The 26,240-nt window shown below is 47.1% G+C and overlaps 1 protein-coding gene across 1 annotated transcript in view; it reads left to right on the top strand.

Annotated features, from left to right (window-relative positions):
* LOC115153853 (reticulon-4 receptor-like 1) overlaps nt 1-26,240 on the top strand; it is a 128,740-nt gene that overhangs the window by 101,302 nt on the left and 1,198 nt on the right. The window contains exons 2-5 of the mRNA XM_029699469.1: nt 20,290-20,459; nt 20,680-20,964; nt 25,003-25,161; nt 25,976-26,131. Coding sequence (XP_029555329.1) covers nt 20,290-20,459; nt 20,680-20,964; nt 25,003-25,161; nt 25,976-26,131 — 770 coding nt within the window. The remainder of the gene's footprint in view (nt 1-20,289; nt 20,460-20,679; nt 20,965-25,002; nt 25,162-25,975; nt 26,132-26,240) is intronic.

The raw sequence follows: 26,240 nt of genomic DNA, 5'->3' as shown, positions 1-26,240 counted from the left end.
AGAGGATGGATGAGAGGAGAGACAGTGAGAGGAGAGAGGATGGATGAGAGGAGAGAGGATGGATGAGAGGAGAAACACTGAGAGGAGAGAGGATGGATGAGAGGCGGATGGATGAGAGGAGAGGCACGGATAGAGGATGGATGAGAGGAGGGACAGTGAGAGGAGAGAGGATGGATGAGAGGAGGGACAGTGAGAGGAGAGGCACGGATAGAGGATCGATGAATAAGAGGTGATGGGTTGTAGTCAGTATGTCATGTGTTACTGAGGCTGATGTTGATTGAAGGGTCAGGCTTGTCAACACACAAAAACACTGAGGCTTCTACAACATGCTTCATCACTGGAACTGTCACACACACACACACACGCACACGCACACACATAGGCAGGCGCACACGCAGGCGCACGCAGATGCTCTGTTCTTCTCTCCTTGTCTTATGTACAGTATCTTACCATTTGCTTCAGTTTCCTATCTCTCTTCATCCCCTGTGCTTTAGTTCTCTCTCTCTTTATCCATCATGTTTTATGGGGCGGCAGGTCGAACAAGGCAGTTCTACCTCACTGTTCCTAATGAAAATAAGAATTTGTTCTTAATTAACTGACTTGCCAAATTAAATAAAGGTTAATAAAATAAATAAAAACATTTCTCTCTCTCTTCATCCCTCATGTTTTACTTCTAAATTTCTCTCTCTCCTCCCAAAACTCATCCTAACCTCCGCACATCTCCATCTCTCCAGCAGTCCCCACCTCCGTCTCTCATCTCTACATCGAAAAATACCTCAATTACCCTCCTCCTCTCTCATCACTCCATCGGTACATCAAAGTACTGGGGGGGGGGGTTACACCATGTAGTACTGGGGGGGGGGTGTTACACCATGTAGTACTGGGGGGGGGGTGTTACACCATGTAGTACTGGGGGGGGGGGGGGGGTTACACCATGTAGTACTGGGGGGGGGGTCTTACACCATGTAGTACTGGGGGGTGTTACACCATGTAGTACTGGGGGGGGTGTTACACCATGTAGTACTGGGGGGGGGTGGTGTTACACCATGTAGTACTGGGGGGGTGTTACACCATGTAGTACTGGGGGGGTGTTACACCATGTAGTACTGGGGGGGTGTTACACCATGTAGTACTGGGGGGGTGTTACACCATTAAGTACTGGGGGGGTGTTACACCATGTAGTACTGGGGGGGTGTTACACCATGTAGTACTGGGGGGTGTTACACCATGTAGTACTGGGGGGGGGGGGTGTTACACCATGTAGTACTGGGGGGGTGTTACACCATGTAGTACTGGGGGGTGTTACACCATGTAGTACTGGGGGGGGTTACACCATGTAGTACTGGGGGGGTGTTACACCATGTAGTAATGGGGGGGGGGTGTTACACCATGTAGTACTGGGGGGGGGTGTGTTACACCATGTAGTACTGGGGGGGTGTTACACCATGTAGTACTGGGGGGGGGTGTTACACCATGTAGTACTGGGGGGGTGTTACACCATGTAGTACTGGGGGGGGTGTTACACCATGTAGTACTGGGGGGGGGGTGTTACACCATGTAGTACTGGGGGGGGTGTGTTACACCATGTAGTACTGGGGGGGGTGTTACACCATGTAGTACTGGGGGGGTGTTACACCATGTAGTACTGGGGGGTGTTACACCATGTAGTACTGGGGGGGGTGTTACACCATGTAGTACTGGGGGGGGTGTGTTACACCATGTAGTACTGGGGGGGGGTGTTACACCATGTAGTACTGGGGGGGGGTGTTACACCATGTAGTACTGGGGGGGGGGGTGTTACACCATGTAGTACTGGGGGGGTGTTACACCATGTAGTACTGGGGTGTTACACCATGTAGTACTGGGGGGGTGTTTACACCATGTAGTACTGGGGGGGGTGTTACACCATGTAGTACTGGGGGGGGTGTTACACCATGTAGTACTGGGGGGGGTGTTACACCATGTAGTACTGGGGGGGGTCTTACACCATGTAGTACTGGGGGGGGGTGTTACACCATGTAGTACTGGGGGGGGGGGGTGTTACACCATGTAGTACTGGGGGGGTGTTACACCATGTAGTACTGGGGGGGGGTGTTACACCATGTAGTACTGGGGGGGGGGGTGTGTTACACCATGTAGTACTGGGGGGGGTGTTACACCATGTAGTACTGGGGGGTGTTACACCATGTAGTACTGGGGGGTGTTACACCATGTAGTACTGGGGGGGGTGTTACACCATGTAGTACTGGGGGGGGGTGTGTTACACCATGTAGTACTGGGGGGGGGGTGTTACACCATGTAGTACTGGGGGGGGTGTTACACCATGTAGTACTGGGGGGGTGTTACACCATGTAGTACTGGGGGGGGTGTTGTAGTACTGGGGGGGTGTTACACCATGTAGAACTGGGGGGGTGTTACACCATGTAGTACTGGGGGGGGTGTTACACCATGTAGTCCTGGGGGGGTGTTGTAGTACTGGGGGGGGGTGTTACACCATGTAGTACTGGGGGGGGTCTTACACCATGTAGTACTGGGGGGGGGGGTGTTACACCATGTAGTACTGGGGGGGTGTTACACCATGTAGTACTGGGGGGGGTGTTACACCATGTAGTACTGGGGGGGTGTTACACCATGTAGTACTGGGGGGTGTTACACCATGTAGTACTGGGGGGGTGTTACACCATGTAGTAATGGGGGGGGTGTTACACCATGTAGTACTGGGGGGTGTTACACCATGTAGTACTGGGGGGGTGTTACACCATGTAGTACTGGGGGGTGTTACACCATGTAGTACTGGGGGGGTGTTACACCATGTAGTACTGGGGAGGTGTTATACCATGTAGTACTGGGGGGGTGTTACACCATGTAGTACTGGGGGGGTGTTGTAGTACTGGGGGGGTGTTACACCATGTAGAACTGGGGGGGTGTTACACCATGTAGTACTGGGGGGGGTGTTACACCATGTAGTCCTGGGGGGGTGTTGTAGTACTGGGGGGGGGGTGTTACACCATGTAGTACTGGGGGGGGTGTTACACGATGTAGTACTGGGGGGGTGTTATACCATGTAGTACTGGGGGGGTGTTACACGATGTAGTACTGGGGGGTGTTACACCATGTAGTACTGGGGGGGGGTGTTACACCATGTAGTACTGGGGGGGTGTTACACCATGTAGTACTGGGGGGGGGTGTTACACCATGTAGTACTGGGGGGGTGTTACACCATGTAGTACTGGGGGGTGTTACACCATGTAGTACTGGGGGGGTGTACACCATGTAGTACTGGGGGGGGTGTTACACCATGTAGTACTGGGGGGGTGTTACACCAGGTAGTACTGGGGGGGGTGTTACACCATGAAGTACTGGGGGGGGTGTTACACCATGTAGTACTGGGGGGGTGTTACACCATGTAGTACTGGGGGGGTAGGGGTGTTACACCATGTAGTACTGGGGGGGTGTTACACCATGTAGTACTGGGGGGGGGGGGGTGTTACACCATGTAGTACTGGGGGGTGTTACACCATGTAGTACTGGGGGGGGTTGTTACACCATGTAGTACTGGGGGGGGTGTTACACCATGTAGTACTGGGGGGTGTTACACCATGTAGTACTGGGGGGGGGTGTTACACCATGTAGTACTGGGGGGGTGTTACACCATGTAGTACTGGGGGGTGTTACACCATGTAGTACTGGGGGGGTGTTACACCATGTAGTACTGGGGGGGTGTTACACCATGTAGTACTGGGGGGTGTTACACCATGTAGTACTGGGGGGGGTGTTACACCATGTAGTACTGGGGGGTGTTACACCATGTAGTACTGGGGGGGTGTTACACCATGTAGTACTGGGGAGGTGTTATACCATGTAGTACTGGGGGGGTGTTACACCATGTAGTACTGGGGGGGTGTTGTAGTACTGGGGGGGGGTACACCATGTAGAACTGGGGGGGTGTTACACCATGTAGTACTGGGGGGGGTGTTCCACCATGTAGTCCTGGGGGGGGTGTTTGTCGTACTGGGGGGGGGGTGTTACACCATGTAGTACTGGGGGGGTGGTTACAACGATGTATTACTGGGGGGTGTTATACCATGTAGTACTGGGGGGGGGTGTTACACCATGTAGTACTGGGGGGGTGTTACACCATGTTAGTACTGGGGGGGGGTGTTACCCCATGTAGTTACTGGGGGGTGTTACACCATGTAGTACTGGGGGGTGTTACACCATGTAGTACTGGGGGGGTGTACACCATGTAGTACTGGGGGGGGTGGTTTACACCATGTAGTACTGGGGGGGTGTACACCATGTAGTATGGGGGGGTGTTACACCATGTAGTACTGGGGGGTGTTACACCATGTAGTACTGGGGGGGTGTTACACCATGTAGTACTGGGGGGGTGTTACACCATGTAGTACTGGGGGGGTGTTACACCATGTAGTACTGGGGGGGGTGTTACACCATGTAGTACTGGGGGGGTGTTACACCATGTAGTACTGGGGGGGTGTTACACCATGTAGTACTGGGGGGTGTGTTACACCATGTAGTACTGGGGAGGTGTTATACCATGTAGTACTGGGGGGTGTTACACCATGTAGTACTGGGGGGGTGTTGTAGTACTGGGGGGGGTGTTACACCATGTAGTACTGGGGGGGTGTTGTAGTACTGGGGGGGGTGTTACACCATGTAGAACTGGGGGGGTGTTACACCATGTAGTACTGGGGGGGGTGTTACACCATGTAGTCCTGGGGGGGTGTTGTTAGTACTGGGGGGGGGGTTTACACCATGTAGTACTGGGGGGTGTTACACGATGTAGTACTGGGGGGGGGTGTTATAACCATGTAGTACTGGGGGGGTGTTACACGATGTAGTACTTGGGGGGGTGTTACACCATGTAGTACTGGGGGGGGGTGTTACACCATGTAGTACTGGTGGGGTGTTACACCATGTAGTACTGGGGGGTGTTACACCATGTAGTACTGGGGGGTGTTACACCATGTAGTACTGGGGGGGTGTTACACCATGTAGTACTGGGGGGTGTTACACAGGTAGTACTGGGGGGGGTGTTACACCATGAAGTACTGGGGGGGTGTTACACCATGTAGTACTGGGGGGGTGTTACACCATGTAGTACTGGGGGGGTAGGGGTGTTACACCATGTAGTACTGGGGGGGTGTTACACCATGTAGTACTGGGGGGGGTGTTACACCATGTAGTACTGGGGGGGGTGTTACACCATGTAGTACTGGGGGGGTGTTACACCATGTAGTACTGGGGGGGTGTTTCACCATGTAGTACTGGGGGGGTGTTACACCATGTAGTACTGGGGGGGTGTTACACCATGTAGTACTGGGGGGGTGTTACACCATGTAGTACTGGGGGGTGTTACACCATGTAGTGCTGGGGGGGTGTTACACCATGTAGTACTGGGGGGGTGTTATACCATGTAGTACTGGGGGGGTGTTATACCATGTAGTACTGGGGGTGGTGTTACACCATGTAGTACTGGGGGGGTGTTACACCATGTAGTACTGGGGGGGTGTTACACCATGTAGTACTGGGGGGGTGTTACACCATGTAGTACTAGTGGGGTGTTACACCATGTAGTACTGGGGGGGGTGTTACACCATGTAGTACTGGGGGGGTGTTACACCATGTAGTACTGGGTGGGTGTTACACCATGTAGTACTGGGGGGGTGTTACACCATGTAGTACTGGGGGGGTGTTATACCATGTAGTACTGGGGGGGTGTTACACCATGTAGTACTGGGGGGGTGTTACACCATGTAGTACTGGGGGGGTGTTACACTATGTAGTACTGGGGGGGTGTTACACCATGTAGTACTGGGGGGGGTGTTACACCATGTAGTACTGGGGGGGTGTTGTAGTACTGGGGGGGGTGTTATACCATGTAGTACTGGGGGGGTGTTACACGATGTAGTACTGGGGGGGTGTTACACCATGTAGTACTGGGGGGGTGTTCAGCTGGAGGAAACAGCATTGCTTTTCTTTAACCTTTAGAGGATAACCTGCAGGATTGCATTGTTTGCATGCCTGTGTTTAAAGTACAACATTTTCCGTGATGAATGAGATTGAGGTATGTTTTCTAATGTGCTGTGCAGTCTTTATTTGTGTGTTTTTGCTTGTGTGTGGGCGCCTTTGAGTCTGTGTGTGTGTGACAAACATACACACACACACACATACACAGACACACACACACACACACACACACACACACACACACACACACACACACACACACACACACACACACACACACACACACACACAAACAAACATACACACACACACACACACACACACACACACACACACACAGCGGCATGAAAATAAAATAGTCCTGGTGTTTTGCGGATACTATTTAATGAAGCTGCCAGTTGAGGACTTGTGAGGCGTCTGTTTCTCAAACTAGACACTCTAATGTACTTGTCCTCTTGCTCAGTTGTGCACCGGGGCCTCCCACGCCTCTTTCTATTCTGGTTAGAGCCAGTTTGCGCTGTTCTGTGAAGGGAGTAGTACATCGCGTTGTACGAGATCTTCAGTTTCTTGGCAATTTCTGAAATGGAATAGCCTTCATTTCTCAGAACAAGAATAGACTGACGAGTTTCAGAGAAAAGCTCTTTGTTTCTGGCCATTTTGAGCCTGTAATCAAACCCTCAAATGCTGATACTCCAGATACTCAACTAGTCTAAGGAAGGCCAGTGTTATTTCTTCTTTAATCAGTACAACAGTTTTCAGCTGTGCTAACATAAATGCAAAAGGGTTTTCTAATGATCAATTAGCCGATTAAAATGCCAAACATGGATTAGCTAACACAACTTGCCATTGGAACACAGGAGTGATGGTTGCTGATAATGGGCCTCTGTACGCCGATGTAGATATTCCATTAAAAATCAGCCGTTTCCAGCTACAATAGTCGTTTACAACATTAACAATGTCTACACTGTATTTATGATCAATTTGATGTTATTTTAATGGGCAAAAAATGTGCTTTTCTTTCAAAAAGAAGGACATTTGGTTCGAACGGTCGTGTATATATTTCTGAATGCCATTATTTTACTTTTAGATTTGTGTTTATTTTGTGAATTGTTAGATATTACTGCACTGTTGGAGCTAGGAACACAAGCATTTCTCTACACCCGCAATAACATCTGCTAAAATGTGTATGTGACCAATACAATTTTTTTTTTACATTTGATTTGATTTGAATGAAACTTTGTTTAACGTCTTTCAAGTTGTCACGAAATGTATCCTGCCTCACCATGGACTTAAAAGTCTATGATGAATCTTAGACAGAAATAGATGAAGAGTTCTAGTATGTTCTTCAGAGATCAGACCTCAGTGTGAAATAACAAAAGATGTGTTTACCCAATGAAAAGAGTTCTGATGGTGAGGAGTTGTTTGTCTCCATTACAGAGATGTGATCGACGTATTTGTTCATATAATCCCAGCTGGAACAAATTATATGGCCCACATCCGTCCTGAATGTCCGGCAGGCCGGATCTAATCCTGCTGGCCCAGTTCTGACACCCGGATCCAGATGGTCTGGTGTTTGCAGGGATGGTACAGTAAAGGGTGGTGGTGGGGGGGTTAGGTCTACCCCCAAAGCCCGCTGGGGGCACCACTGAGAAATGTAAATGCCAAACACGCTTTTTGGAGGTGGGGAGTTTGCCAGGGGTTCAAGGTTTGGAGGGATGGAGTCACACATTATGTGGTATGGCCCAGATTACATCAGGACCCATTCATTGTATGTGTTATCTCAACATCCCATATAGAATTGGAGGTTATTGATTTCTAAAAACAGATTTATTTGGGCCTGACATTTAAAGTATGCCAAATGGGGTTTTAGTGTATGACAAACCATCAAATGTAAAGACACATATGCAGTTTGGTTATATTATCCCTGTAGCATTGTTGAGAACGGAACATTAATTTATTCATGTTATTAGCAGATTCTGTTAACTCTCTGGATGTTCATCAGACTCTGACTCTGTTACCATGACACAAAGTCCTAACAGAAAGAGAAGAGCAGATGAAAAGCCCCCTAAAAATTGTCAAAGACTTCAGTCACCCAAGTCATAGTCTGTTCTATCTGCTACTGCATGGCAAGCGATACCGGAGCGCCAAGTCTAGGTCCAAGAGGCTCTTTAACAGCTTCTACCCCCAAGCCATAAGACTGCTGAACAATTAATCAAATTACCACCCAGACTTTTTGCCCAGCTTCCCCCCCCCTTGGTTTTTACACCACTGCTACTCTCTGTTTATTATCTATGCATAGTCACTTCACCCCTACCTACATGTACAAATTATCTCAACTAACCTGTACCCCCGCACATTGACTCGGTACCGGTACCCCCTGTATATAGCCTCATTACTAACCTGTACCCCTCCACACTGACTCGGTACCGGTACCCCCTGTATATAGCCTCATTACTAACCTGTACCCCTCCACATTGACTCAGTACCAGTACCCCCTGTATATAGTCTCATTACTAACCTGTACCCCCGCACATTGACTCGGTACCGGTACCCCCTGTATATAGCCTCATTACTAACCTGTACCCCTACACATTGACTCAGTACCAGTACCCCCTGTATATAGTCTCATTACTAACCTGTACCCCTCCACACTGACTCGGTACCGGTACCCCCTGTATATAGTCTCATTACTAACCTGTACCCCCCGCACATTGACTCGGTACCGGTACCCCCTGTATATAGCCTCATTACTAACCTGTACCCCTCCACACTGACTCTGTACCGGTACCCCCTGTATATAGCCTCATTACTAACCTGTACCCCTACACATTGACTCGGTACCGGTACCCCCTGTATATAGCCTCATAACTAACCTGTACCCCTACACACTGACTCGGTACCGGTACCCCCTGTATATAGCCTCATTACTAACCTGTACCCCTACACATTGACTTGGTACCGGTACCCCCTGTATATAGCCTCATTACTAACCTGTACCCCTCCACACTGACTCTGTACCGGTACCCCCTGTATATAGCCTCATTACTAACCTGTACCCCTACACATTGACTCGGTACCGGTACCCCCTGTATATAGCCTCATTACTAACCTGTACCCCTCCACACTGACTCTGTACCGGTACCCCCTGTATATAGCCTCATTACTAACCTGTACCCCTACACATTGACTTGGTACCGGTACCCCCTGTATATAGCCTCATTACTAACCTGTACCCCTCCACACTGACTCTGTACCGGTACCCCCTGTATATAGCCTCATTACTAACCTGTACCCCTACACATTGACTCGGTACCGGTACCCCCTGTATATAGCCTCATTACTAACCTGTACCCCTACACACTGACTCGGTACCGGTACCCCTGTATATAGCCTCATTACTAACCTGTACCCCTACACATTGACTTGGTACCGGTACCCCCTGTATATAGCCTCATTACTAACCTGTACCCCTCCACATTGACTCGGTACCGGTACCCCCTGTATATAGCCTCCACATTGACTCTGTACCGGTACCCCCTGTATATAGCCTCCACATTGACTCGGTACCGGTACCCCCTGTATATAGCCTCATTACTAACCTGTACCCCTACACATTGACTTGGTACCGGTACCCCCTGTATATAGCCTCATTACTAACCTGTACCCCTCCACATTGACTCGGTACCGGTACCCCCTGTATATAGCCTCCACATTGACTCTGTACCGGTACCCCCTGTATATAGCCTCCACATTGACTCGGTACCGGTACCCCCTGTATATAGCCTCATTACTAACCTGTACCCCTACACATTGACTTGGTACCGGTACCCCCTGTATATAGCCTCATTACTAACCTGTACCCCTCCACACTGACTCGGTACCGGTACCCCCTGTATATAGCCTCCACATTGACTCGGTACCGGTACCCCCTGTATATAGCCTCATTACTAACCTGTACCCCTCCACACTGACTCGGTACCGGTACCCCCTGTATATAGCCTCCACATTGACTCGGTACCGGTACCCCCTGTATATAGCCTCCACATTGACTCTGTACCGGTACCCCCTGTATATAGCCTCCACATTGACTCTGTACCGGTACCCCCTGTATATAGCCTCCACATTGACTCTGTCCCGGTACCCCCTGTATATAGCCTCCACATTGACTCTGTACCGGTGCCCCCTGTATATAGCCTCCACACTGACTCAGTACAGGTACCCCCTGTATATAGCCTCCACATTGACTCTGTACCGGTACCCCCTGTATATAGCCTCCACATTGACTCTGTACCGGTACCCCCTGTATATAGCCTCCACATTGACTCGGTACCGTAACACCCTGTATATAGCCTCCACATTGACTCTGTACCGGTACCCCCTGTATATAGCTTCCACATTGACTCTGTACTGGTACCCCCTGTATATAGCCTCCACATTGACTCGGTACCGTAACACCCTGTATATAGCCTCCACATTGACTCTATACCGTAACACCCTGTATATAGCCTCCACATTGACTCTGTACCGGTACCCCCTGTATATAGCTTCCACATTGACTCGGTACCGTAACACCCTGTATATAGCCTCCACATTGACTCTGTACCGTAACACCCTGTATATAGCCTCCACATTGACTCTGTACCGTAATACCCTGTATATAGCCTCCACATTGACTCGGTACCGTAACACCCTGTATATAGCCTCCACATTGACTCTGTACCGTAACACCCTGTATATAGCCTCCACATTGACTCTGTACCGTAATACCCTGTATATAGCCTCCACATTGACTCTGTACCGTAACACCCTGTATATAGCCTCCACATTGACTCTACCGGTACCCCCTGTATATAGCCTCCACATTGACTCTGTACCGTAACACCCTGTATATAGCCTCCACATTGACTCTGTACCGTAATACCCTGTATATAGCCTCCACATTGACTCTGTACCGTAACACCCTGTATATAGCCTCCACATTGACTCTACCGGTACCCCCTGTATATAGCCTCCACATTGACTCTGTATCGTAACACCCTGTATATAGCCTCCACATTGACTCTGTACCGTAATACCCTGTATATAGCCTCCACATTGACTCTGTACCGTAACACCCTGTATATAGCCTCCACATTGACTCTGTACCGTAACACCCTGTATATAGCCTCCACACTGACTCTGTACCGTAACACCCTGTATATAACCTCCACATTGACTCTGTACCGTAACTCCCTGTATATAGCCTCCACATTAACTCTGTACCGTAATACCCTGTATATAGCCTCCACATTGACTCTGTACCGTAACACCTGTATATAGCCTCCACATTGACTCTGTACCGTAACACCCTGTATATAGCCTCCACATTGACTCTGTACCGTAACACCCTGTATATAGCCTCCACATTGACTCGGTACCGTAACACCCTGTATATAGCCTCCACATTGACTCGGTACCGTAACACCCTGTATATAGCCTCCACATTGACTCTGTACCGTAACACCCTGTATATAGCCTCCACATTGACTCGGTACCGTAACACCCTGTATATAGCCTCCACATTGACTCTGTACCGTAACACCCTGTATATAGCCTCCACATTGACTCTGTACCGTAACACCCTGTATATAGCCTCCACATTGACTCTGTACCGTAACACCCTGTATATAGCCTCCACATTGACTCTGTACCGTAACACCCTGTATATAGCCTCCACATTGACTCTGTACCGTAATACCCTGTATATAGCCTCCACATTGACTCGGTACCGTAATACCCTGTATATAGCCTCCACATTGACTCTGTACCGTAATACCCTGTATATAGCCTCCACATTGACTCGGTACCGTAATACCCTGTATATAGCCTCCACATTGACTCTGTACCGTAATACCCTGTATATAGCCTCCACATTGACTCTGTACCGTAATACCCTGTATATAGCCTCCACATTGACTCTGTACCGTAATACCCTGTATATAGCCTCATTATTGTTATTTTATTGTGTTCCTTTTATTCTTACTTTTTTTTACTTTAGTTTATTTAGTAAACATTTTCTTAATTATATTTGATTAAAACTGCATTGTTGGTTAAGGTCTTTTGAGTAAGCATTTCACGGTAAGGTACCTTTTGTATTCGGAGCATGTGACAAATAAACATTTGATTTTGATTAAGTGCAGCGTAAGTAAGCCTTTCATTATGTTGTTATGATTGTCTTATAATTTAAAAATGGTATTTATCTTCCTGAGGTTGCATCTTTGTGATGTTGGGTTGGCCTACTCCCAGAGAGTTACTTAGTATGTATGCTTTTTTCCCCAGTCCTTCTCTTCTCTTCTTCTCTTCGTAAATCATCTTGCACGATAATGTACAGCTTTAGTGATAGAGCCAGGTGTTAGAGCAGGGACTGAAACCAATGCTCTGCAGGAGAATGACTGGCTACTACTGAGCTCTTTCTCAATTTTTGTCTATCCTTGGCTACTGGAGAACAATGAATTAGGAGAAGGACATTTGGGTCTTATAATCAAATTGGATTTTGATAGGAATCAATACAAAATATTTTGAGAAAGAACCCTTGTGTACTAGGGTCTGTGTCTGTTGTATTAGGGTCTGTGTCTGTTGTCCTGGGGTCTGTGCCTGTTGTCCTGGGGTCTGTGTCTGTTGTCCTGGGGTCTGTGTCTGTTGTATTAGGGGCTGTGTCTGTTGTCCTGGGGTCTGTGTCTGTTGTCCAGGGGTCTGTGCCTGTTGTATTAGGGTCTGTGTCTGTTGTCCTGGGGTCTGTGTCTGTTGTCCTGGGGTCTGTGTCTGTTGTCCTGGGGCTGTGCCTGTTGTCCTGGGGTCTGTGTCTGTTGTCCTGGGGGCTGTGCCTGTTGTCCTGGGGTCTGTGCCTGTTGTCCTGGGGGCTGTGCCTGATGTCCTGGGGTCTGTGTCTGTTGTCCTGGGGTCTGTGCCTGTTGTCCTGGGGTCTGTGTCTGTTGTCCTGGGGTCTGTGTCTGTTGTCCTGGGGTCTGTGTCTGTTGTCCTGGGGTCTGTGTCTGTTGTCCTGGGGTCTGTGTCTGTTGTATTAGGGTCTGTGTCTGTTGTATTAGGGTCTGTGTCTGTTGTATTAGGGTCTGTGCCTGTTGTCCTGGGGTCTGTGTCTGTTGTCCTGGGGTCTGTGTCTGTTGTCCTGGGGTCTGTGCCTGTTGTCCTGGGGTCTGTGTCTGTTGTCCTGGGGTCTGTGCCTGTTGTCCTGGGGTCTGTGCCTGTTGTCCTGGGGTCTGTGCCTGTTGTCCTGGGGTCTGTGCCTGTTGTCCTGGGGTCTGTGCCTGTTGTCCTGGGGTCTGTGCCTGTTGTCCTGGGGTCTGTGCCTGTTGTCCTGGGGGCTGTGCCTGTTGTCCTGGGGGCTGTGCCTGTTGTCCTGGGGTCTGTGTCTGTTGTCCTGGGGTCTGTGCCTGTTGTCCTGGGGTCTGTGTCTGTTGTCCTGGGGGCTGTGTCTGTTGTATTAGGGGCTGTGTCTGTTGTATTAGGGTCTGTGTCTGTTGTATTAGGGTCTGTGTCTGTTGTATTAGGGTATGTGTCTGTTGTATTAGGGTATGTGTCTGTTGTCCTGGGGGCTGTGCCTGTTGTCCTGGGGTCTGTGCCTGTTGTCCTGGGGTCTGTGTCTGTTGTCCTGGGGTCTGTGTCTGTTGTCCTGGGGTCTGTGCCTGTTGTCCTGGGGGCTGTGCCTGTTGTCCTGGGGTCTGTGTCTGTTGTCCTGGGGTCTGTGTCTGTTGTCCTGGGGTCTGTGTCTGTTGTATTAGGGTCTGTGCCTGTTGTCCTGGGGTCTGTGTCTGTTGTATTAGGGTCTGTGCCTGTTGTCCTGGGGTCTGTGTCTGTTGTCCTGGGGTCTGTGTCTGTTGTATTAGGGTATGTGTCTGTTGTATTAGGGTCTGTGTCTGTTGTATTAGGGTCTGTGTCTGTTGTATTAGGGTATGTGTCTGTTGTATTAGGGTCTGTGTCTGTTGTATTAGGGTCTGTGTCTGTTGTATTAGGGTCTGTGTCTGTTGTATTAGGGTCTGTATTAGGGTCTGTGTCTGTTGTCCTGGGGTCTGTGCCTGTTGTCCTGGGGTCTGTGTCTGTTGTCCTGGGGTCTGTGCCTGTTGTCCTGGGGGCTGTGCCTGTTGTCCTGGGGGCTGTGTCTGTTGTATTAGGGGCTGTGCCTGTTGTCCTGGGGTCTGTGCCTGTTGTCCTGGGGGCTGTGTCTGTTGTATTAGGGTCTGTGTCTGTTGTATTAGGGTCTGTGTCTGTTGTATTAGGGTCTGTGTCTGTTGTATTAGGGTATGTGTCTGTTGTATTAGGGTATGTGTCTGTTGTCCTGGGGGCTGTGCCTGTTGTCCTGGGGGCTGTGTCTGTTGTATTAGGGGCTGTGCCTGTTGTCCTGGGGTCTGTGCCTGTTGTCCTGGGGGCTGTGCCTGTTGTCCTGGGGGCTGTGCCTGTTGTCCTGGGGTCTGTGTCTGTTGTCCTGGGGTCTGTGCCTGTTGTCCTGGGGTCTGTGCCTGTTGTCCTGGGGGCTGTGCCTGTTGTCCTGGGGGCTGTGTCTGTTGTATTAGGGTCTGTGTCTGTTGTATTAGGGTCTGTGTCTGTTGTATTAGGGTCTGTGTCTGTTGTATTAGGGTATGTGTCTGTTGTATTAGGGTATGTGTCTGTTGTCCTGGGGTCTGTGTCTGTTGTCCTGGGTTCTGTGTCTGTTGTCCTGGGGTCTGTGTCTGTTGTATTAGGGTCTGTGCCTGTTGTCCTGGGGTCTGTGCCTGTTGTCCTGGGGTCTGTGTCTGTTGTCCTGGGGTCTGTGTCTGTTGTATTAGGGTATGTGTCTGTTGTATTAGGGTCTGTGTCTGTTGTATTAGGGTCTGTGTCTGTTGTATTAGGGTATGTGTCTGTTGTATTAGGGTCTGTGTCTGTTGTATTATGGTCTGTGTCTGTTGTATTAGGGTCTGTGTCTGTTGTATTAGGGTCTGTATTAGGGTCTGTGTCTGTTGTATTAGGGTCTGTGTCTGTTGTATTAGGGTCTGTGTCTGTTGTCCTGGGGTCTGTGTCTATTGTATTAGGGTCTGTGTCTGTTGTATTAGGGTCTGTGTCTGTTTGTATTAGGGTCTGTGTCTGTTGTATTAGGGTCTGTGTCTGTTGTCCTGGGGTCTGTGTCTGTTGCACAAAGGTCTGTGTCTGTTGTCCTGGGGTCTGTGTCTGTTGTATTAGGGTCTGTGTCTGTTGTATTAGGGTCTGTGTCTGTTGTATTAGGGTCTGTATTAGGGTCTGTGTCTGTTGTATTAGGGTCTGTGTCTGTTGTATTAGGGTCTGTGTCTGTTGTCCTGGGGTCTGTGTCTATTGTATTAGGGTCTGTGTCTGTTGTATTAGGGTCTGTGTCTGTTTGTATTAGGGTCTGTGTCTGTTGTATTAGGGTCTGTGTCTGTTGTCCTGGGGTCTGTGTCTGTTGCACAAAGGTCTGTGTCTGTTGTCCTGGGGTCTGTGTCTGTTGTATTAGGGTCTGTGTCTGTTGTATTAGGGTCTGTGTCTGTTGTATTAGGGTCTGTGTCTGTTGTATTAGGGTCTGTGTATGTTGTATTAGGGTCTGTGTCTGTTGTATTAGGGTCTGTGTCTGTTGTCCCCGGGTATGTGTCTGTTGTCCTGGGGTCTGTGTCAGTTGTCCTGGCGGTCTGTGTCTGTTGTACCAAGGGATGTGTCTGTTGTCCTGGGGTATGTGTCTGTTGTTATTTTTGTGAGATGATTCAGGACATTCTATAATACATCTTACTAGTTAAACTACTACAGCTGAGGCTGTGTATCACTGTAATACATATCAGCGTCACTACTGTCTGGCCCGTGAGACTTATAGTAGATGTTGGGAGACTTATAGTAGATGTTGTGACTGTACATTATTGTCTTATAGGCAGGGACCAGCAGCATCTGGATGGCAGGGACCAGCATCCAACAGCATCTGGATGGCAGGGACCAGCATCTGGGTGGCAGGGACCAGCATCTGGGTGGCAGGGACCAGCATCTGGATGGCAGGGACCAGCATCTGGGTGGCAGGGACCAGCATCTGGATGGCAGGGACCAGCATCTGGGTGGCAGGGACCAGCATCTGGGTGGCAGGGACCAGCATCTGGGTGGCAGGGACCAGCAGCATCTGGATGGCAGGGACCAGCATCCAACAGCATCTGGATGGCAGGGACCAGCATCTGGGTGGCAGGGACCAGCATCTGGGTGGCAGGGACCAGCATCTGGGTGGCATCACGCGACGTCAACAGCCCTATCAGCATGTCGTGGGGACCCAGAGAACGAGCATTCACACACACTTTATCTTGACTGACAAACATGCGGTACCTTGCAAGCCATCTGGCTCACTGGGCTGTTTTGATGAGTTTTGTCTTTGGTACCTCATACAGTCAGAGTCTGGCAAACTTGAACACTTTTCTACAAACGACAATCTACGACATTGACGTTTATACAACTAAGGCGAATCCCGCGGTAGCAGAGCTGAGGGACAGAATGTTGCATTAAACAGATCTGTTTGAGACACTGAAATGTTTTGTTTTATTTGCAAATGCCGCCAGGCAAACAGCTGAAATTAATCCGTGTTCTTTGTCCAGTGGAAATTGCTGCATTTTTTAAAAGTCAGTTTGGTTCTTCACATGTATCAGTATGTAGAAAGCATCTTAACAAGGCACATGAAGAGCCTACCGAAGCAATTTCTGATAATGATGGTGGAAGCCCCTCTACTGCTGCTAACAGTTTTGGTGATGTGCCAGCGCTAAGCTCACATTGTGATTCAGTTCTGTATAATACGAGTATTGTGGGTAATTGTGATTCAGCTCTATAATAAGAGTGTTGTGGATAATTGTGCTGCAACAATAGCTCAACTCAAAGCAGTGGGAGCTGGTGAAACAACAGAAAAGGCTTTAGTTAGTTCTGTGGAAGAGATAGTTGATGATATCCACAGTCAAGCTAAACAGTCAGTGAAGAAGTGTCTGTCTTTACAGAAAACTGGCAACAATGATATAAATGGATCCAGTGTTTTTGGGCAAATAGAAAATAATTTCAGTGTATTGAATTCTGAAAACAAAAGGTTTAAATATTTCTCAGAGAAGAGGGAAACTGTAGATCCAGTTGGATATGTTCTTGACACAAGATTTGACACGCGATGCAATGGAATCACTGGAACATATGACCAGGCTATTGTTACAGATACATTCATGTACGTACCCATTTTGTTGACGTTTAGAGTCTATTTACAAAAAAATATGCACACATAAATTAATTGTGGCAGCCTGTGAATGGTCCCAAAGAAAGTATTCTCAGAAGAGACTCATGCTCTATTCTCAGAAGAGACTCATGCTCTATTCTCAGAAGAGACTCATGCTCTATTCTCAGAAGAGACTCATGCTCTATTCTCAGAAGAGACTCATGCTCTATTCTCAGAAGAGAAACATGCTCTATTCTCAGAAGAGACTCATGCTCTATTCTCAGAAGAGACTCATGCTCTATTCTCAGAAGAGACTCATGCTCTATTCTCAGAAGAGAAACATACAATATGAATTCAACTCTTGTACGACGACTTTGAAACTGCTAATCCCCTTGGTGCGAAGCGTGGCATACATACATTGGGTGCCATTTACTTTACGAAATGCCTCTCCAAAGTGGAATGGGGTCGATTATTGTTACAACGTCCGTTGGTGCGTGTGAGTACCTGTGCTGCGTTGTTTTGGCTCTCGTGTCGCATGTACTATGCAGATGATTACGGGTCTCGTCCCGGGTGTTAATCATTGTGCACGTGTGTTATTTATTCGAGGTGCTCCTCGCTCTTTTGTATTGGGTTTCAACCTTGTGTTTTTGTTACGTGTTTGTTTGGTCTTCGTCCCCGTGCCTTTACACAGCACGCCGTAATTTGGGGCGTAATAAAAAACCATGTTACGCATTCCTGCGCCTGTCTCCTGAATCATTTATACCAGCGTGACAATTACAGTACTTTCATACAAGTGAGAATGTTTCAATTGATATCGTGCATGACATCGTGGAGGGCAGTATGAGGTGAAACTGCTACAACAGCACTTGCAAAACAAGCATTTCACCTCAAAAGAAATGAGAATTCAGAGCTTCAACTATGGTTATATCAAAAGAAGCAAATAGAGCCCAGCAGTGAAGTCTGGGTTCCAATGATTTGGACTTCAATGCCATTCAGTCTTGGCACTTTGGTGTTTCTTAGCCAATGTTTTAGTTGTGTTTTCAAAGCTTTTTCACTTACATTTTTTTTTATAAGTGCTTTGCTTCATAGTGCATACAGCAGCTATGGAGAATTGGCCTGATTTTCAGAATACATTGTACAATGATGGTTTGGTTTATAACCTTTTTCCAGGAAACAAATTATTATTATTATTATTATTATTATTTTATCACTATGCAGTCTACCCACTTATCGTTGGTGGCTTGGTGTCTCCAAATGATCAATACTGGCATTTGATCACATTGTATTTTCTCCAGTGTTATCAGATGGTATTACAGTCTATTTTGAAGCACTTGATTGCAGAACACCCACAGATTGTTTAAGAATTTGTTTCCTGGAAAAAGGTTGTCTTATTAAAGTACATTGCGTGATGCCAAAATTTCACGAAATTCCAGTGTATTCTTGTAAAAGATGACAACGTACTGCCGGTTACCTTTGCTTTAAACACAACGAGTCTTTCAACGTGTCCGTACGAAGTTGTACGGACCGGAAAGGGACCCGTGTTGTTGGTGGTTGAACATCTTTTCTATCACAAAGCATATCGACATACAGATGTCATATGGTGGTGGTGGTGATGATTCCAGTTTGTTTCTGGTTCCCGTGCTGCTTAGTGTGATTTCATTACGTTGTACACAGTATCAGAACAATTGATCAATTCTCCGACACGGGGGGGCGGCTTTCAATTCGCACTGTCCCTATTGCTTTATTTTATTTCAAAGATTGTGCACAAATGCAAGTACTGTTTGAGCTGTTTTTGGCATATCCTCTTATTGTAATATTTTTGTGTTGACTGATTTATGGTAGTAATATAATGTCTCTGTTTACCCTGATCAGACTCAATTTATTTAGTACTATGAGTCAGAGTGAATTTGTAATGACACTTGTAGGAGTAAACATTACTCTCTACAATTAACTCTACAATACTGAACAACACTGCAGAGAGTAAAAAAGAAATAAAAAGTGACATGGTTATTTAAAAATGTACAGAGTGAAACGCAATGATGCAGAGTAAAATTTCAACACTAAATTGAGCAAAAAAAATGAATTTGTTTCCAGAGTACGTTTTACTCTTTTTGGACAGGGACCAAATGTTAACATTTTCTTCAAATAGACTTCATTTACTCCGTCATTTTTACTGTGTAATGTTACACATACAGTGCATTCGGGAAGTATTCAGGCCCTTTGATTTTTTCCACATTTTGTTATGTTACAGCCTTATTCAAAAATTGATTAAAATGTTTTTTTCCCCTCATAAATATACACACAATACAATTAGTTCTGTCTCTCTCTCTCTCTCTCTCTCTCTCTCTATGCTCTCTCTTTCTCTATGCTACCTCTCTCTCTCTCTCTCTCTCTCTCTTTCTCTCTCTCTGTTGTTCCATTCCTCTATTCCTAACCTCTGCCATGTTCCCCTCCTCTCTGCCATGTTCCCCTCCTCTCTGCCATGTTCCCCTCATCTCTGCCATGTTCCCCTCATCTCTGCCATGTTCCCCTCATCTCTGCCATGTTCCCCTCCTCTCTGCCATGTTCCCCTCCTCTCTGCCATGTTCCCCTCATCTCTGCCATGTTCCCCTCATCTCTGCCATGTTCCCCTCATCTCTGCCATGTTCCCCTCATCTCTGCCATGTTCCCCTCCTCTCTGCCATGTTCCCCTCATCTCTGCCATGTTCCCCTCATCTCTGCCATGTTCCCCTCCTCTCTGCCATGTTCCCCTCATCTCTGCCATGTTCCCCTCATCTCTGCCATGTTCCCCTCATCTCTGCCATGTTCCCCTCATCTCTGCCATGTTCCCCTCCTCTCTGCCATGTTCCCCTCCTCTCTGCCATGTTCCCCTCATCTCTGCCATGTTCCCCTCATCTCTGCCATGTTCCCCTCATCTCTGCCATGTTCCCCTCATCTCTGCCATGTTCCCCTCCTCTCTGCCCTCTCTCTCTTTCATTTTGGTACCAGCTTACTTGACAGTAGTAGTGCCAATAAAAGTTTGCCCCCCAAAAAATGTCTCTCCTCTCTGAAGTTGTGTTGCTAGTGCTGTGTCCCAACTAACTTCCTCTTTCGTCTGTCAGGTTCTGGAGGTGTAGAGCTGCTCCTCGTCCTGTGCGGCCTGGACCTCTCCTCCCCGTGTCCCAGAGACTGTATCTGCTACACCTCTCCCAGCACCGTATCCTGTCAGGCACATAACTTTCTGTCTGTCCCAGAGGAGATTCCAGCCCAGAGTGAGAGGGTCTTCCTGCAGGTAAGAACCAGTTGATTACTCAATGTAGTCTAGGAAATTAAAAAGCCTTTGTATTCTTTTTTTTTTAAATGCTGAGTGTCTTGGACTTCTTCTTCTTTTTGGAATAGTTTTGTCTAATTATAATTTCCAATGTTGCCGTCCGTCAATGTTGCCGTCCGGTTTCCGAAGAGCCACATCCAGACCCTTAATAAGCAGCCTTTGTTTCTGTCCATTCTTCCAGAACAACAAGATCCAGCGTCTACTGCGAGGCCACTTCAGCCCCACCACGATCATGCTGTGGCTCTACTCCAACAACATCTCTTACATCCAGGCCTCCACCTTTCATGGCTTTGCCCGCCTGGAGGAGCTGGATTTGGGAGACAACCGTCACCTGAGGGCCCTGGCTTCAGACACCTTCCAGGGCCTAGGCCGGCTGCACGCCCTGCACCTCTACCACTGTGGGCTGCTCAGCTTGCCGCCGGGGATCTTCCAGGGGCTCAGCAGCTTGCAGTACCTCTATCTGCAGGTAGGGGAATAGAAATCGTAGCGATATTAGATGGCTAGCTACACACATCATGGCTACAGTGAGAAGACAACTATAATCCAGTGAACACAAACTTCCTGACACCACATCCTACTTTCTATACAAGTAGAAGTATTCAGACCCGTTTACTTTTTCCACATTTTGTCAGGTTCTTGTTCTAAAATTGATTAAATTGTTTTTTCCCCCTCATCAATCTGAACACAATACCTCATAATGACAAAGTAAAAACAGGCTTTTAAATTTTTTTTGCTAATAAAAATAAAAAACTGAAATATCACATTTACATAAGTATTCAGACCCTTTACTCAGTACTTTGTTGAAGCGCCTTTGGCAGCAATTACAGCCTCCTGTCTTCATGGGTTTGACGCTACAAGCTTAGCACACCTGTATTTGGGGAGTTTCTCCCATTCTTCTCTGCAGATCCTCTCAAGCTCTGTCAGGTTGGATGGGGAGCATTGCAGCACAGCTATTTTCAGGTCTCTTCAGAGATGTTCAAGTCCGGGGTCTGGCTGGGCCACTCAAGGACATTCAGAGACTTGTCCTGAAGCCACTCCTCTGTTGTTTTGGCTGTGTGCTGTCATGATGTGGCCCTCTTTGGGTACAGCGAGTTTGTTCTCCCTCTCTCCCTCTTACACCCAGGTTCTGTTATCTTAGGTCGTACATTCCTGGAGGAGACTCTCTCCCTCATGGCCAAGCAGAAAGAGACACATAGAGAGAACAAAGGAACTTCTTCTACCTCACAGAACTTGAGAACTGAACAATATCCATGTTTTGGAGTAAACGGTCGGTGGAGAAACCAGCTACGAACTGGTCCGTTTTGTTTTATGATTGTGACCTCAGGAAAGACAATACAGCCACATTACCATAACTCTGTTTCTACAGGAGCCTCCGTTATGAGGTTTGCATCTAATTATTGTATAAAATGAATGAGTAAAAATGAAACTATTTGTGAAATTATGTAAGGTGATGTTGAACCGTTATTAATGTGAGAGAATTGTATTTCTGTTTAAAGTTTCACTAAGTCATTGGCCCGCCCCCATGAGCACAGACATCGATCTGGCCTCATGGGAGAGACTTTTTTACTGTTTTTTTTACTGTTCCGAAATAAACCCATGTCCCAAGAGAAATCCTCTTTAGATCTCTTTGTTTCCTTCCTCGGTCAGCTGTGGGTGCTAAGGTTTGAGTAGAGACCACAAGAATCTCAGTATAAAGCTAAGGTTGTAATGGTTGTTGAAACTCTGAGACTATCGATTCCGACAGAATAAGAACAACTCTTCGATACTAATTACTAGTCTGCAGCTAGGAATTATGTACCATTGAATGCGAAGACCCCGACAACCGCCGAAACACCTATTCTATAATAACATTTCTGAATGGGACTCTGAAGTATCCATTCTAACCACAAAAGACTTCATGGGAGAGCGCGAGAGAGACTTTGAACTTTCCAGCAGAAAGACGGACGATTTCAACAGAGGTCACGGCAACACACTGATAGTTAATATATATATTGATTGCAATTATTCCCGAATGAGTGAGCGTTCATGTGCGAAGGATTAGCATTTCAATTATAATAATTATCAACTGTGTAGTGACTTTTGTCTTTCGCACCCTTCTCAGTCCACACCCCCTTCCCTTTGTCCACCAAGCCGCCATATCGGTTTAGCCCACTAGGGAACATCCCCTATCATTTCCTTGTAACCATATCTACTGTTTATTTTTTATGCGTTTCTGTGATTTTTTACTTAGTTAGTAAATAAATGATTAAGACAATTGATGTATAGATGAATCATAGTGAAGACTGGGTTCGTGCAGATAACCGACAACTTACGATGTTTGGAATGAGACTAACGTGAGGTAAAGAATAATTCATTAATTAGAAGACTAATTGATCAGATATTAAAATATCTGAAAAGTTATATTAGGAATATTATAACTTTGTAATCTGAAGATTTTGCTTGGTGCCCCGACTTCCTAGTTAATTACATTTACATGATTAGTTTAATCACATAATAATAATTACAGAGAATTGATTTGATAAAATTACAGTCTTCAATTTAATGATTGCCAAAGCCACGACAGTGCTTAGGGTCGTTGTCCTGTTGGAAGGAAAACCTTCGCCCCAGTCTGAGGTCCTGAGCGCTCTGGAGCAGGTATTCATCAAGGATCTCTCTGTACTTTGCTCCGTTCATCTTTGCCTCAATTCTGACTAGTCTCCCAGTCCCTGCTGCTGAAAAACATCCTTCACCATTGGGATGGTGCCAGGTTTCCTCCAGACGTGACGCTTGGCATTCAGGCCAAAGAGTTCAATCTTGGTTTCATCAGACCAGATAATCTTGTTGCTCATGCTCTGAGAGTCTTTAGGTGCCGTTTGGCAAATGCCAAAGAGGGCTGTCATTACTGAGGAGTGGCTTCCATCTGTGTAATGGGCGTCGTAAGGATTGGACCAAGGTGCAGCGGGAACGTGTATACTCATCTTCTTTATTAAATCAAAAGAAGGGCAAAACAAACAAATCACGTATACAAAACAACGAACGACACTAAACAGTCCTGTCAGGTGCACAGACACAAAACAGGAGACAACTACCCACAAACCCCCATAGCACAAACACCCCTATACATAGGACCTTCAATCAGAGGCAACGAGGAACAGCTGCCTCCAATTGAAGGTCAATCAACAAACCCTAAACATAGAAATAGAAAGACTAGACTGAACATAGAAATACACTAACATAGAACATAGACCAAAAACCCCGGAACACTCTAAACAAACACCCCTCTTACATAAGCACATAGACCAACAAACCCCGAGACACTCTAAACAAACACCCCTCTTACATAAGCACATAGACCAACAAACCCCGAGACACTCTAAACAAACACCCCCTGCCACGTCCTGACCAAACTACAATTACAAAATACCCTTTTACTGGTCAGGACGTGACAATCTGGCCATTTTACCATAAAGGCCTGATTGGTGGAGTGCTGCACAGATGGTTGTCCTTCTGGAAGGTTCTCCCATCTCCACAGAGGAACTCTATAGCTCTGTATGAGTGACCATTAGGTTCTTGGTCTCCTCCCTGACCAGGCCTCTTCTACCCCAATTGCTCAGTTTGGCCAGGCAGCCATCTCTAGGAAGAGTCTTTGTTGTTCCCAACTTCTTCCATTTAAGAATGATGGAGGCCACTGTGTACTTGGGGACGCTTAATAATGCAGAAACGTTTTGGTACCCTTCCCCAGATTTGTGTCTCAACACAATCCTGTCTCTGAGCTCTACGGACAATTCCTTCGACCTCATGTCTTGGTTTTTGCTCTGACATGCACTGTCAACTGTGGGACGTTACATAGACAGGTGTGTGCCTTTCCAAATCATGTCCAATCAATTAAATTTACCACAGGTGGACTCCAATCAAGTTGTAGAAACATCTTAAGGATGATCAATTGGAAAAGGATGCCCCTGAGCTCAATTTCGAGTCTCATAGCAAAAGGCAAATTAGATATTTCTGGTGTTTTTTCTGTTTGTTTTTTCTTTATTCTAAAAGCTTTTTTTTCACTTTGTCATTATGGGATATTGTGATGTCATTATGGGGTATTGTGATGTCATTATGGGATATTGTGATGTCATTATGGGGTACTGTGATGTCATTATGGGATATTGTGTGTAGATTGCTGAGGATTTCTTTTTTCTTAATTCATTTTAGAATAAGGCTGTAACGTAACAAAATGTGGAAAGAGTCAAGGGGTCTGAATACTTTCCAAAGGCACTGTAAACAGATCTTAATTTGACTAGTTTCTCCACAGGAGCAAATTTACCCTGCAGCAGGAGGATTTGATTATATATATATATATATATATATATATATATATATATATCATTCAAATGCTAAATTAGTTTAGATCGGCTGTGGGTTTCAGGGAATTTATGTTACTACTACGGTACTTTTTGATTTTCCTGACAACAGAGTGATCTAATTAAGATACTACATCTCTATTTCTCTACCCACTTCTATCATCCCTCCTCAGGACAACCAGTTGGAGTTCCTGGAAGATGATCTGTTTGTGGACCTGCTTAACCTCACCCACCTCTTCCTCCATGGCAACAAGCTCTGGTCCCTCCACCAGAACACCTTTAGGGGGCTGGGAGTCCTGGACCGCCTCTTACTACACCAGAACCGGCTACAGGTACAGACATCCCGAAGTCTTTCTTTTTAAAAACACTGAAGCTGTGTACTGGAGTCTGCAGAATTACCGCTAGGCTAGCCAGCCCACCAGACACACTAAAGTCAGGACCATCAGCCAGCCCACCAGACACCCTAAAGTCAGGACCACCAGCCAGCCCACCAGACACCCTAAAGTCAGGACCACCAGCAAGCCCACCAGACACACTAAAGTCATGACCACCAGCCAGCCCACCAGACACCCTAAAGTCATGACCATCAGCCAGCCCACCAGACACCCTAAAGTCATGACCACCAGCCAGCCCACCAGACACCCTAAAGTCATGACCACCAGCCAGCCCACCAGACACCCTAAAGTCAGGACCACCAGCCAGCCCACCAGACACCCTAAAGTCAGGACCATCAGCCAGCCCACCAGACACCCTAAAGTCAAGACCATCAGCCAGCCCACCAGACACCCTAAAGTCAGGACCATCAGCCAGCCCACCAGACACCCTAAAGTCAGGGTCATCAGCCAGCCCACCAGACACCCTAAAGTCATGACCACCAGCCAGCCCACCAGACACACTAAAGTCAGGACCACCGGAGCCAAGAACTCTTTCACTTGGATAAGATGTTGAACTACATTGCACTTCATCACCAGGGATTTTTATATTTTGTCTATTGCTGGTCTGTTGCTCTTCCTATTGGAATGGGGATTTTGTCTGTATGTACATAGTCGCTAAATTAATTTAATCAAGTACAGAAAATAATATAGAATAGTTGAGGATATTAATATGGCATTTAGCATCAATGTTTTCTAATCTGATCTAATGCAGTGGGTCCACCGTCTGGCCTTCCACGACCTGAGTCGCCTCACTACCCTCTACCTGTTCAACAACTCTCTGACTGAGCTGTCTGGAGCCAGCCTGGCTCTGCTGTCTGCCCTGGAGTACCTCAGACTCAACAACAACCCCTGGGAGTGTGACTGCAAGGTGGATTCCAAAAACACAACTAACACACACCTTGGTTTTTAGCCTGTCAATATACTTTCATGATCGACCATATTCTAACTATCTCCCCTTTTGTGCTTGTTTCATGTGA

Source organism: Salmo trutta, chromosome 19, assembly GCF_901001165.1.
Source record: "Salmo trutta chromosome 19, fSalTru1.1, whole genome shotgun sequence".
Taxonomy (NCBI): Eukaryota; Metazoa; Chordata; class Actinopteri; order Salmoniformes; family Salmonidae; genus Salmo; species Salmo trutta.
The sequence above is the reverse complement of the archived record's forward strand: the minus strand, read 5'-3'. Positions and strand labels throughout refer to the sequence as shown.